This window comes from Cimex lectularius, unplaced genomic scaffold (assembly GCF_000648675.2).
Source record: "Cimex lectularius strain Harlan isolate CLEC.00 unplaced genomic scaffold, Clec_2.1 scaffold16, whole genome shotgun sequence".
NCBI classification, from domain to species: domain Eukaryota; kingdom Metazoa; phylum Arthropoda; class Insecta; order Hemiptera; family Cimicidae; genus Cimex; species Cimex lectularius.
Window position 1 is genome coordinate 669249 of NW_019392679.1, and position 14023 is coordinate 683271.

At 37.1% G+C, this 14023-nt stretch overlaps 1 protein-coding gene across 7 annotated transcripts in view; it reads left to right on the plus strand.

The window, feature by feature from the left end:
* The window catches only part of LOC106661365 (protein phosphatase Slingshot), a 93834-nt gene that overhangs the window by 77026 nt on the left and 2785 nt on the right, over nt 1-14023 (plus strand). For all 7 annotated transcript variants that reach the window (XM_014384684.2, XM_014384687.2, XM_014384686.2 and 4 more), the window contains 7 exons: nt 11329-11523; nt 11584-11853; nt 11917-12063; nt 12135-12318; nt 12506-12749; nt 12832-13048; nt 13184-13382. In XM_014384684.2, the coding sequence (XP_014240170.1) occupies nt 11329-11523; nt 11584-11853; nt 11917-12063; nt 12135-12318; nt 12506-12749; nt 12832-13048; nt 13184-13382 (1456 nt within the window). The remainder of the gene's footprint in view (nt 1-11328; nt 11524-11583; nt 11854-11916; nt 12064-12134; nt 12319-12505; nt 12750-12831; nt 13049-13183; nt 13383-14023) is intronic.

Here is a 14023-nt window from a genome sequence, read left to right on the forward strand (position 1 = left end):
CAGGACTATGCCGACTGCTGCTCTGTACTGCCAAAATGCTGAACCTTCCAATCTGTACTTATCATCCAGGTAGATGCAAGATCAGTACCTAGAAATTAAAAAGGGACTTTTAAGGACCCAATATTGAGCTTGTTCATGGCCATGGCTTCTAGGAATATTGTTATGGTGATGTGGCACGGTGTGATGGATGAATGCGCCAGGGCATAGCCAGGCAAAAGTTTTTGTTTCTTTGATAATAAATTTTTGCATAAACATAGAACAGGCCTATTAATCAAAGCAGAGGAATTTAGATTTTTCGCGAGTCTGTTCACTGGACATTGCCGATCAGTAGGCATATGAAAATAATAGGCAGATGGTGGACTGTGACTCCTGCCAAGAAAATGTTGAAATTATGGTACCAGAACGAGCAGCACGTGAAAAAGGACTTTACCAGTCTATCTCTACGTGGTTAGGAATAGAAAAGCTCCTAAGTGATAAGGGATGTCCAAAAAATGGTTAAAGTATCAGTGGAGCCATGCCCCGTGAGAACTACGCAGGCTTCTGCTCTGGACTGCCAAACTATTAAACCTACGAATGTATACAGGGAGATTGGGCTTGCTCATGGATGTCATGGCAACTAGAAATATTGTTATGGAGGTAAGGCATAGTGTTTTGGATGAACGCCGCAGGGCATAGTCAGGCAAAGGTCCGTGTTACATAAACTTAAAAAGGCCTATTGATCAAAGCAGAGAAACTTAGGTTTACTGCAGTTCTTCTTATTTAAGTTACAGCAAGTCTGATAACTGGACTTGCAGATCAAATGAAAATATTAGGAGTGGCAGATGGTATCCTGGTAACAGGTTCTGCCAAGAAAAGTGATAAATTGCAGTACACATTATACGTGAAGGCCTAATAAGGAGAAGACTTCTGCTCACAGGCAAATAAAAGTTAAAAGGTTATGAAGGCTAATAAAAAGCCTGACTAGATAGCGAGCTATAACCCAAATGTGGAGCACAATATTCCTACTTTTTGGCAGTGCAATCACAACAGCAAATCTACAAAGGTGATAAACCGAGTGCAACTGTGCACTGTTGTATCGTCCCACGTTCTTCCCAACGACCTAGTTCTGGACCATCACAAACAAACAGACACGCACAATAAACACAGCTTCCGTCTCGACTTAACTGATTTCTTCCATTCAAGACTGGGCCTCTGCATTTGTTGACCTTGTTGACATTCTTTGTCCGTGTACGGAACCTGGGCCACCTCGAAACTCCCCCACTACGTTTTAATCTCACGTTCTTTATTTTCCTATTCTTTTAAACCAGGCCGAAATTAAATATTAGATCCGAACGATAGCAAAACAAAGTTAATCATTCCAGAATTTTATCTAAACGCTGATAAAACTACCATGTAATTGGACCATTAAAAATTGACTAAACGTCTAAAAGTTGTATTATTAACTCATGGGAAGTTAGTGTCCGAGTGAATCGAAGTCACGATAGCTCAAGTGGTAGAGCAGCGGCGTATGTAGCCGAAGATGTGGGTTCGAATCCCGCTCGTGACACTGACTTTTTTATCTCAACTAAAATCCTTAATTAGTTTTATTATACCTTAAATAATCGTAAATATAAAGTATTACTTGAAAAGGGGTGCCTTTGGAGGCCTACAGCGTCTTTTCTTTAACCGAAATACTGTTGTTTTCAGTCTGGTGATTTCTTAAATTTTTGTCATCCCGATGATCCTTCTAATCCTTATGCCTACTTGTATGAACAAATTCGGCATTTCGCCACATCGAGTGGTTGAGTCTGGGTGCTATTTTTGTAAAAAGAAGGAGAATCGGGTCTTTGTCCTGGCTGTGCATTTGTATTATTAAGAATTCATTTTCATTCATTTTTTGAGTTATGTAACATTCTTAGTCGTGTAAATGATGTATGTGAATTGATATTTGTTTGTGGGGTGGTTAATGTTCTCCTGGTTTATGGAGCAACTCTTGCTCTCTATTTTTGAGGTTTACACAACGTGACGTACCAGGTACCACGTAACAATTAATATTTTTATTATTGCATTTTTTGTTTTAATTGATTAATATATATTTGTGTTAATAGAAATTAAAGTACTGTTCTGTAAAAAAGCGGCGTTGCTGAAATATCGTTTCGACGAATGAAATTTATAATTTTAAAGCACAATATCTTTATGATTATATTCACTAATTTCGTGGTCCGCTTGACCAATTAATATATTACAATTAATTAAGGTTTTTAGTTGAGATAAAAAAGTCAATGGCACGAGCGGGATTCGAACCCACGATCTTCGGATAGATACGCCGCTGCTCTATCACTTGAGCTATCGTGACCTCGATCCACTCGGACATCAACTTTCCATCTCAACCCCACCTTTTGAATTTTCCCTCCTTTTTGCCATTTTTCAAATGTCGTGTAATCGGATTGGATACTCGACGACAAATGAAATGTCACGGAGAGCTTTAGTGAAGTATACTTAATTTTCAATAATTAAATTCACTAATTTCGTGGTCCACTTGACCAATTAATATATTACAATTAATTAATGTTCTTAGTTGAGATAAAAATCTAGCAGAAGATCGTGGGTTCGAATCCCGCTCGTGCCATTGACTTTTTTATCTCAACTAAAAACCTTAATTAATTGTAATTTATGAATATAGTTGGGTTGTTTCACATGAAATGTCCGATTTTATAATTTGAGAAATTCAGAAAGGATATAGCGGTTTTCTGTTGTTTACTTCCAATTGTTTACATATTATAATTAAGCAGTTATTAATCCTCCACATTTGTTTATAATGATGAGCTCCCCAATCCATTACACACTTTTTAGTATACTTCCAAATATGGACATGGAAACGCGATTTTCGTGTAATATTTCTTTACGAGTTTAACCTCGGTCATTCGGCAGATGAGGCGCCAGAAACATCAGTAAGGCGTTTGGGGAAGGGAGTGTAAATGAAGACCATTCGCCGTTGGTTTGCTAAGTTTTCGGTAGGGAATAACGAATTGGAAAACGATGTCCTTAAGCTTCAGGTGGAAGAAAACCACTATCATTCAGAGGACTTTCAGCACAACTAAATGCAAGTGCAGCTACCTTCTCAGGACAATTAAGGAGCATGGGAAAAGTCAAAAAGCTTGATCTATGGGTCCTTCATGAGCTTACTGATCGTCAGCAGTCAAAGCGCCTTGAGACATGCGTTTCGTTGTTCGCCAGGCAAAAAACCGATCCTTTTCGCCAAAGAATAATCACTTGCGATGAAAAATGGATTGCATATGACTGGGTCGGTCAGGGCAGTGGTTAAACATCGACGAAACACTATGCCAAAACCAAATTTACACCCAAAAAATTGATGGTGACCGTATGGTGGTCCATGGCTGGAATTATTCACTACTCAATTTTGCCTAGAAGTGAGACCATTAGCTTCTACGTCGTACCGAAAGGATATTGACTAAATACATAAAACAATTACTCAAAAAAAACAACCTGCGTTGGTAAATCGGAAAGGTCCTTTACTCCACCACGATAACGCTTAGCCTCATGTCTCAAAATACAATAAACAAATTGAAAGAGCTTGGCTACGAGGTTCTTCAGCATCCACCTTATTCTCCAGACTTGTCTCCAACAGATTTTCACCCGTTTAGGAATTTAGGCAATTTCTTCAAAGGGAAAATTTTTGAAAATGCTGTTCAAGTACAAAAAGCGTTTTCAGATTTTGTTTCATTTCAAAGCTCAGAATTCTTCAGTTCCGGCATATAAAAGTTGGTCAAAATGTGTAGAAAATGAAGGTAAAACAGAATAAAATGATTTTGTTTTTATATAGTAATTTTAGTAAAAAACCTTTATTTTGGTAACGGACATTTCATAGGAAAAACCCAATAATTTAAAAAGGTTTTGAGACAATTGGTAAAAAGTAGAAAAAGTTATTGCAAAGCATTTTACATACTTTTCGTTTACGAGAGTATTTCAACTATTTATTTATATGAGCGCACGGGTTACCGGTGTTTCTGACAAAAAAAGCCCATTTGTAAGTCGGGTTCGAATGCAGGGCCGCTGGATTCGAACCCTGGACCTTTGGAGAGTGACTAGCGCCATGTCATTGATGCTGTTGCGGCCAACGACGCCCATATGATTGTTGTATGCTAAATATATCTACTATTTATACAATTTAAAAAAAAATAGAACTGTTTGTGGCTGGTCTTACGCCCTATAAAGAACTTTTCTCTCTTTAACTCAAGTTAGTTAATTTTCTGCCACTGATGAAGGTGGGTCCGACAGACCAAAATAGTGAGGAGTCAATTATCGGAAACAACCAGTCTACAAAAGTCTTATTATGTCTATCTTATTAGTATATACATTTATAACGAGCTTAGAGGAATGAAGTGTCAATTTTATTTCCCTTGCTTCATAGATCGTTTCGCCATTGTAGACACGTACATGCCTTGACTGCTGACCAGAAACGTGTCTTCATAAAGCACACAATATCTTAATAAAGGTGAATTAAAAAATATGGTGAAACGGTTTTAAGCTTCCAGTGTAAACCCGAGATGAAAAGCGTGCTGTATCGGATCAGAAATCAAAACCTGTTTTGCTTAGTGTTATCAAGCGGTCCGAAATGTGGGGTTGATGGTCGGATAAGGCAATCGTCCTCATTTTTTTAAGGTTTCAGTAGCTTCTATGTTCTAATCGTTTAACTGTGAAGCCAATACTCATCTCTGTCGATTTTAATTTTCATTGCGTTTAGGCGAATATCATTCCATCAGCCCTTTTGAATATGTTTAGCTTTTGGCGTGGCAAAGTCAGACGAAGCTGTAGTTTAAAGAGATTTTTTTGCGTCATGCGATATAAGAGTTAAATTATTATAAACGTACGTGTTTGAGATGTGATTCAATATATAATCAACTCGTCAGAGAATGGCCTTAGCGTGTGCAAACAATAATGTAGTCAAATTTTAATCCCCTTGGACTCTTAGAAACAACCAGGCGGGAGTGGTAGCAATTATCTTTGTAGAGTTGAAAGTTGTTAAAATAAGACAACCTGCTATTATTAGCCGTTCCAATTCCTTTTATTTTTATTATAATTACTACTACGGAAGGACAAATGTCTAGGAGCTGTTGTCAGACCTATTTAAACCGTAGATTGGGGCAGAATTCTGTGTAGGTGATAATTTTAAACTCTTATAATAGTTAGAGACAAATTTCCATAGCTGGGTTTCTTTGCAGTCGGTTTCCATACAAAATTTAATATTTTAATTATGTTGGTTTTTGTTTAACATCAGTTTTTTGAATGATCGGTTGCGAAAGATCCTCAAGTCTCTCCCCAATCCTGCCATTTAAGGTCCTTTGAACGGTTCTGCTTTTGTCTGTCGAGGACGATGAGTTTCTGAATCAAAAATCAAAAACGATCAAACGAAATATCTTTCGGAATTTGTTATTCAAGCCGGTCGTCGATTTGTCCCGATCTAATTGTAGAGTAGCCCACCTTTTTTCACGCTTGCTCTCAATCTTCGGAGAGCATGGGCGTCGCCTTGTTGAATTTTTCGAAACGAGCAAGCACTGACCTAGGCCCCTTTCCAGAGAGACAATACCAATCATAGCAATAAGCTCGAATTTCTCGTAATTTATAGTTTGTACACAACACGTTACATCACTGTGCTATATTATATATATTGGAACGTAGTTGAAGAAATCGATCAAGTTTTTTCTTTTTTGTTTTTTATTTAGTTCTTCGCGTGGTCACTTAACAGAGGGCTGTCGTAGTCATTGCCCAGGCTCTTGGTGGGGCATCCAGGCCTGTTATACAAACTTAACCATTACCTACTATTAAAATTGTATCTTTCTGACCGTTTCTTTAGAACGCTGAAGGTGCTGAAAATATGCAGTTTCAACCTGTATGAGCGGGTGTCCGACAAGATAAAAGATGGCCCTATCCTCATATTTTCACAGCTGATATGCCTTCACCGTACTATTAACTATCTATGACCACCTAACAGAAGAAAATGATGTTCTCAACTCACATTCAAACAATAACAGCTTTATTTTGCTTCAATTATATCTGCAAGAGATCGAAGATAAATTGTATCGCACTAGGTTCACACTGTACCAGCTCAAGCTAATCCTCTCGTTGTTTAATCTTTCTTTCTGGCCGATCCTTTAGAATGCTGACGGTGCTGAATACTCGGGGTTTCAACCTGTAACTGCGGTGTCTCACAAACTGACATCCTTAGCCCATCCTCTTATTTACTCTCGGTGCCTACCACACCAGAAGATAGTGACACGGTTAACCTCAGCACACATCCATACAACCGTCAATCTCCCATATTTTTCAATCTCCATCGAGTCCAGCGCAGGTTATATTGTACTAGATCTTACGTTGTACAAGCTTAAGCTTATCCACCCCTTAAACCTTTTTTCCGTCTGTTTCTTTACAATGCTGAAGGTGCATGCCTGTAAAGTCGATTGTCCACCAAACCCAATCGGCCACCTATTCCGATGACACGGTTATCCTCAGCGCCCTTCCAATTTCAAGCGTCGCACTCCCTTCAGTGCCATCAGATCAAGCTCGAATGCAAAACAAAAATAAATGCAGTCCTGTTACAACCAACAAGATTCAACTGTCCACGTAGGTCCGGTCTCGGTTTCTATCTCGACAGCATACTTGGTACACAAACTGGAAATATTTCAACTTAATTTATACATTTTATGCAATGTCTTGACTGAAATGAAAAAGTTCGAGCCTAAAAGACTTCGACGAAGTCACAATAGCTCAAGTGGTTAGAGCAGCGGCGTATTGAGCCCCGAAGGTCGTGGGTTCGAATCCCGCTCTTGACACTAACTTTTTCATTTCAACCACTGTACATAAAAAGAATAATTAATTGAAAGAATTTGGTCAATCAGGCCACTAAACATAATGGATTCAATTTATCAATTTACAATATCATTATTAGACCCACATGGACTTACGAGCTCTACCTCTGTGGTATTCCGAGCAGTCTAAACTAAACCGAATTCAAACCTATTCATTTCAACCTAAAGTCCTCATCATCATCAATGCTTCTTTCTACTTCCCTTTGCATAATGATTTTTATATTCTTAAAGTAAAACAACTCGTCCAATCCCGATTTGAAAAATCCAATAGCAATCTTTACAACCCGATCTTTCGGCTCTCAACCTATCGTCAATCAGGAATCCCCCTAAACCATAAACTTATAGAAGGAAACGACAGCCTATTGTAAATATATTAGCACAGAAATATAGAAAGACAAATAGGTTTGACATATCTCCTTGCTAACACAGTTTAGCACGTCTTCTCAACAAATTATCTGCATAATTATCAGATATAAATTAATTAGGAATGCGAAACGTTTACCAATAACAAATGTAGAAAATAAATTTTGTGCAATAAAATGAAGTTACGACTCGAGTGGGGCTGTCGAACTAAAACGCTGCTTCTGCGCTTTGTATAAAATGTATTTTGGTTTAATGTATAAAGCGCGGATTTTTCTATTATTCACTCCTTCTATTAAGGATGTTGCGAGGGAGGGGTGGAGCAGTTTGCGGACGATACCTAAATATGGATAGCCTGGTCCCCACTTCGTCTCGATCTCTCTCTCAGTTTTGCAGTGTTCGTCGACAGTTTCGCATCGTCTTTGTATTCGAACGCGATTTCAAACAAGTGCGAAGTGGAAATCAAAAGAAGGATACCTCCAGGGCGTGAGCGTTGCCGGAGGATGGGGAGGCAGTTCCGGTTAGTATGCTAGCACATCTCAGATCTGCCCCCCTTCGCTCATGCCGTTTCGGACTGAGAACCCATTCCTCCTACCTTTATGCCATTCCAAAAAGGTATTTCCGATACTGTTGGATAACAAAAACAAAAGACAATCCCTGAAAACCTATAACATTCCAAACCCGATGAGTGTAATTAACATTCGTCGGCATACAGTCATGCTATCCTTTGTATTCCGGTTCTATAACGGTTCGGCCAAATTATTCCATTCCTTTTAATTTTTTCTACAATATTTTATAGGCTGTAAAATGGGCATCTCCATTAAGTAATTTGAAAATAAAATAAAGAAGAGATAACGTCGCCCCAATAAACAAGGTTCAGTATCTTCTTCCTCCTTTCGAGCAAACGTGGCAAAACATTTTCTTCCCTTTTGCGGCTGCCTTTAATTGGCCTTTATCTCTTTAAAGCCGCTTTTAATTTTTTTCCGCTTGGAATAATATTTGTTCCGTCGATCTTTTCAAAAATCCGGTCTTCCGTTATGTTTATGGCAAGGAGGGTCTGTTAAAATTGACATTTTTCTTTATGAATTACAGAAAACATCCAGAAAGTTTAAAGTAGGTATAGTTAATTTTTGACAATAATGATCATTATTGTCGATGAAAATTCATTTTGCGACAGCAATGGATTTCAGGATGAATGTCCAGTTTTTAATTTTTTTTAATTTTTAATTTTTTTTTAAATCATGGCTTAGGAAATTTTACAAAATCATGAAATCCAGTAGGAAAAGTTTTTTATTCTTCTCCTCCCTTATCTTGTGCAATTACAGATTAGTGTGTTTTTATTTTTAGGAAGTGACAACGGCCTGAAGGCCCTAAACACAAATTATTTTTAATTGTGAACTTTTAGGCTTCGATCAAAGATGAATCTCTCAATTTTTTTTAAATTCAGGGATTTTTCTCTCCATCTCCAAATTGAAAATTGTAAAATTAAACTAGTCCGTCGGGAAATGTTCAACCACGTGGACTTTGGAGACGGGCCCGTTCATTCCATACCTGGGTCGAAAATAGGGTTGACAAACTTGGACCGAAAGCCCATTTAAGGCCATAGCCGTGAAAAGTACTCGAAAGCCACCCAAGTTCGGCCACCGCTTGCCGATTTTTATCGTCGAAACTTATAAGGCACTACTTTTTCTTTTTCTTTTTTTGTGATCGCTAGTAACGGGTAAAATTTAAAAGGAAAGGATTAGCCTATTTTTTTGACATTTGGGGCTGTACTTTGACTGGAATTGATAGAGTTGAAACTTAAAATCAGTCTTAATTTGACCCTGATAGTGCGTTTATGGTTCTTATGAACAAGATTGTTTTTAAAAACGCACCTCTTGTTTATAGTCAACTGCGATTTTTGTACGTGCGTGCCGTTTCTCATCACATTGTATAACCGATAAGTGCGATCGTTCTCGGGGAGGTGAGATACAAATGAGAAAGAGGCTGGAAATAATGAAAAATCCGAAGGACGCCAACTTTCCATGTGCTAAGGACTGGGCCCGCGACTATTAGCATATGCTTGTGGCTTTACACGCCCTTGCGCAATGAAGGATAGAACTATTTGAACCGATATTAAATTATGTGTACTTTATTTTTAAAATATGTTGATACAGTAACATTGTCATTGGGTAAATTTTTAATATTAGACATTATAAAGTATAATTTGGGAATGACCTTAGCTGCCAAGTTGCCATTTTATCTATTTTTTGTGGTTTGTATTTTTAAAAATTATTTCTGTAATACTATTATTTATTATTAATTTCGGATATTTAATTGGCTTTAATTAGTTAGATATTTCCTGTATTGAATGGCCGCAAATTTCTTCCAATTGCCTGTACTGTGCTTTCTTGGTTCAACTGTTTTTCTAAAGCACCATTTTAAACTTCCAGAGCAAAGAGACCTTAAGATTGAATGAAGAACAGGTGAAGCTGCAGTTGCTCTTCAGCCAAGCAATTCACCTCTTGACCCAAAGATCACAGATATTTCGTAGGGGGTTTAGATAATTAGGGTGTTTTATTTAATTGTTTGCTTTTTATAATAACTGAATACTTTTTTATATAAGGTCAAATCTGCAACCTTATATAAACGGTATGTATAGAAAGTATGTATAGAATTGAGCCTGTGACTTCTTGCATTCCACCAGCAATTTTAGCTTTTATACTTTGCAATAAATTAGTGGCAGGCCTTGAGGAATCACCCACCCCAAGTGTTGAAAATGCAGGTCAGACCTCGGTCTTTTCTGTACAGCCACCTATGTTGGCTCCAGGGGTTATCAACCAGCTAGGCCATTTTAGTTTCCAACGCAATCAGTCCGTAAATCCAAATCCATTCACACTCTCACTTCTACGTGATGTGTCAATATTCCTCCATCACCCTTTACGTCTATTACATTAACCTAATTGAGGATCGATGGGGTACTCAATATTCATCCTTCGACCTTCACACACACTACACATTCATGCTAATACATACATTCATACACTAGCAAAACACAAATATTAGTACTATATGCCATAAAGCAAAACAACTCCGTTTTATCCAGGAATCAGCACTCTTTCCACATGGATCCAACGAATGGCACCCCTGGCTGTAATAAATTCTGATTATTTTATTATTGCCTATGTTCTTACTTTTTCTGAAATCCCTCTTTACTGACAATGGCCAAAGATTTGCTGATTTAGAAAGTCAAAGTGTGTTCAGATGAAACCCAGTCTTGCTGATTATAGAAAAGCAGACTCGTTTCAATTGTCATACCTTTTATTGAAATGGCATTTCATCAATCCATTCAGTCTGAAAGTATGTCAGCTGGAACCCCGATATTCAAAAAAATATATATATAAAATATAAAAAAATGCTGAGTTAACTGATGGAACTTGGTTATCCTAATTTTTTACTACTACAACAATTACTGAAACTGTGAAATAATAAAAAATGTAGACTTTAAAGTTTGCCACATGTGTTTTATTTTTTTTAGCCTTTTATCAACCCACTTCATAAAAATTTTGTACCCTAAGAAATGTCAACTAGAAAATTTTTGTAAAAAAGGATCTAACAAAAATTAAGTGCAGTGTGAATCCATTACTCTAGAAATATTGTATTATACAAAGATCATTTTTAGTTCAAATATTTTTTGTTATTGTTGTGCTAATTAGTTGCAGATAAAGAGAAAACTTTATTTTTTTAAAATACTCAAATTTCAACGATTCCTAAGTCTTATTACACTTGGATTGGTTTGCTTAAATAACACTCTCATAGTTTATACTATTATCAGGTTAATCTTTCTGTCAAATCAATTATTTCCTGGTTTACACCTTGTACATATTGTTAATATTTAAAAAGGAGAATATGCTCAGCATAGGTGTTTCAACTTTATTTTATTTGCATGCATTTTAATTTATATTTTATTATGATAAGGCGTTGAAAATTGATCTGTGGCCTGAATCGTTTCAAAGGCCCTTTCAACCCCGTTTGGTTATAATTTAATATTTCTGATTTAATTTGTTTTCTACTTGTTTACTCTTAATTAAGCTAATGTTAAAAATATTTTATCGTTCTTCAGGTCAGCGTTGCAGACGCTGCACAAGGTGAGTGGAAAGGCTCGTGAACACAACTACTTCCTGGGAGGCGTGACACATGATTGGGTGGCCCACTATGAAGGCTGTATATCGAGTGACCGCTCCTGTCTCAACGAGTGGAACGCAATGGATAGCCTCGAGTCCCGGAGGCCACCTTCACCAGACTCAGTTAGACACAAGTGAGTCCCCGAAATTAATTATCTTGTAAATTCTGTACTGATGTTTTTCTTGCGATGAAGGCCGACGGAACGTGAAGAGACTGAAAAGGTGATAAGAACGGCGTTAAAGGAGATTATGATGTCAGTTGATCTGGATGAGGTGACATCGAAGCAAGTTCGGACCAAACTTGAAGAATCCCTCGATGTCGACTTGGGCGAATTTAAGTCCTTCATCGATCAGGAGATGCTGATCATCCTTGGCCAGATGGACAAGGCCACTGAGATCTTTCCCCATGTCTACCTCGGTTCCGAATGGAATGCTTCCAACTTGGAAGAACTGAATAAAAATGGGTAAATTTCAACTATGTGAATTTTTTTTTACTCAAAAACTTAACTGTCTTTTCTTCTTTCTAGTGTTTGCCATATCCTTAATGTAACAAGAGAGATTGACAACTTTTTCCCAGGAATGTTTGACTATCTGAATGTTAGAGTTTATGACGACGAAAAGACAGATCTCCTCAAACATTGGGATAATACGTTTAAATACATCACCAAAGCCAAGTGAGAATCTTCAACTTATTTAAAAGTTTACATTTTCAACTGATGCAATTTTCAACTTTTTGATTTACCAGGAAAGCAGGGTCGAAAGTTCTTGTCCATTGTAAAATGGGAGTGAGTCGATCCGCTTCAGTAGTCATAGCGTATGCGATGAAAGCGTACAGTTGGGATTTGAAGAAAGCGCTTAATTTTGTACAAAAGAAGAGACAATGTATAAAGCCAAATTCTAGTTTTATATCCCAACTTGAAACATATCAGGTAAATATACTTTACACAAATTATTCACTTTTAAACGAGCTCTTTGTTTATTTAACTAGAATTTAATTTATTTGATTAATTTATTTCATACACCTACACACAATTAATTGTATTAATATAATTATTTAAAATATCAAAAAGTAGTCTTTCTATAACTGATATTGATATAATTTTTTTTTAAATTAAGGGCATTTTGGATGCAATGAAGAACAAAGAGAAACTTCAGAGATCAAAATCTGAAACAAATCTGAAATGTAAGCCTAATAGAGTGCATAAAATCGAGTGCAACATCGAAAACGGCCGGAGCGTGAGCGAGGGCGAAAGCGAACGAGAGAGCGAGGAAGAACGTCTGCCTCCTCTTCATGGAATCAGGCCAAAGTCTTGGTCGCCAGACCATGTTACTGCCAATAGCATGTTTACCCACCCCCAGAGTAAGAACGGTTGAAATTTTTTTATATTTAAATATTTAAAATTTAAGTTTAATCGAATTTGTGTTTTTTGTTCTTGTTTCAGACAGTAGCAAACTCTCCGTTAGGAAGGAGACTGGTGATGTTAAAGAGACTGAAAGGACTGAAAGCCCAGCACCGACCCCACCTCCGCCACCTCCACTTCCTCCTCTTCCCGTCCCAGAGGCTAGGAACTACAACATCAACGTAAGGATGCCATGCGGTAATGGCCTCGCTTACAGCGTATCTCAAAATAAAATACTACACCTGCCCTGTTCTCAAAGGTATGTATTCACTTATAGTTCTCTCTATATTTGTTTAAAAAATAAAGCCAAAATTTCATCAACTACCAAATTGGATAGGACTCTTAAACATTTGTGGTACTAAATTTGATTACTAATCGTTTTTTCTTCTTCCAGTCAAGAGAATGGTGTTTCCTCTGTTAAGCATCGTGTAAGCACCCTTGAATTGCAAAGCGGGAGGCACCATATGGATCGAAAGGGCCTTGTCCTCAATTTGACGTCACAATTCGAGGAAGACAAGACTGAACCTAAGAAGGACGTTTTCTCCTCCCAGCTTGACAGGGTATTTGACAGAGAAGAGAACGTAAATCATGAGGTTTGTAAAATTCACAACGTAAATATCAATTGTTAAGTTCCCATAAAATCTTAAGGTGGGTACACACCTGCAAGCCAAGCGGCTCATAGTAGGCTCTCGACAAAATGGATGCCCGAGCCTCCTATGACATTACATGATTTGAACTTGGTACACAATTTAGTTAAAACTCAATGTCTGAACAAGAAACTCTGTTTACTGACTGGTAATAAATGACGCAGGTATGTTAATTGCCAATTTGTGTAAGGAAAAGAAACATCAGTTTTGGCATAGTGAGGTATATAAAAAACAGAATGGATCAGAATTAATGTAGTGCATGAACTTTCAAAGTATTAATAGACGGTATAAAAATTTTACAAGAATGTAACTGATTTTGAAAATATACTGACAAAAATAACTCCCAAAATTTCAAAACAGGAGACTATTTATTTATGTATAATATCTTTTTATTTTATTATTATTTTTAATATATAATTTATATTTTATTATATATGTAATATATATTTTTAGGCCTAGTACATATGAAGTGTGAAATACAGTAGAAATCCTTTTATCTAGGCTTGAAGGGAACATCTGTCTGGATGATCGAAAGTCCCAATAATCCTAAAATTTGTGATTTTATTAGGATTGTGTCATAAAAAAAG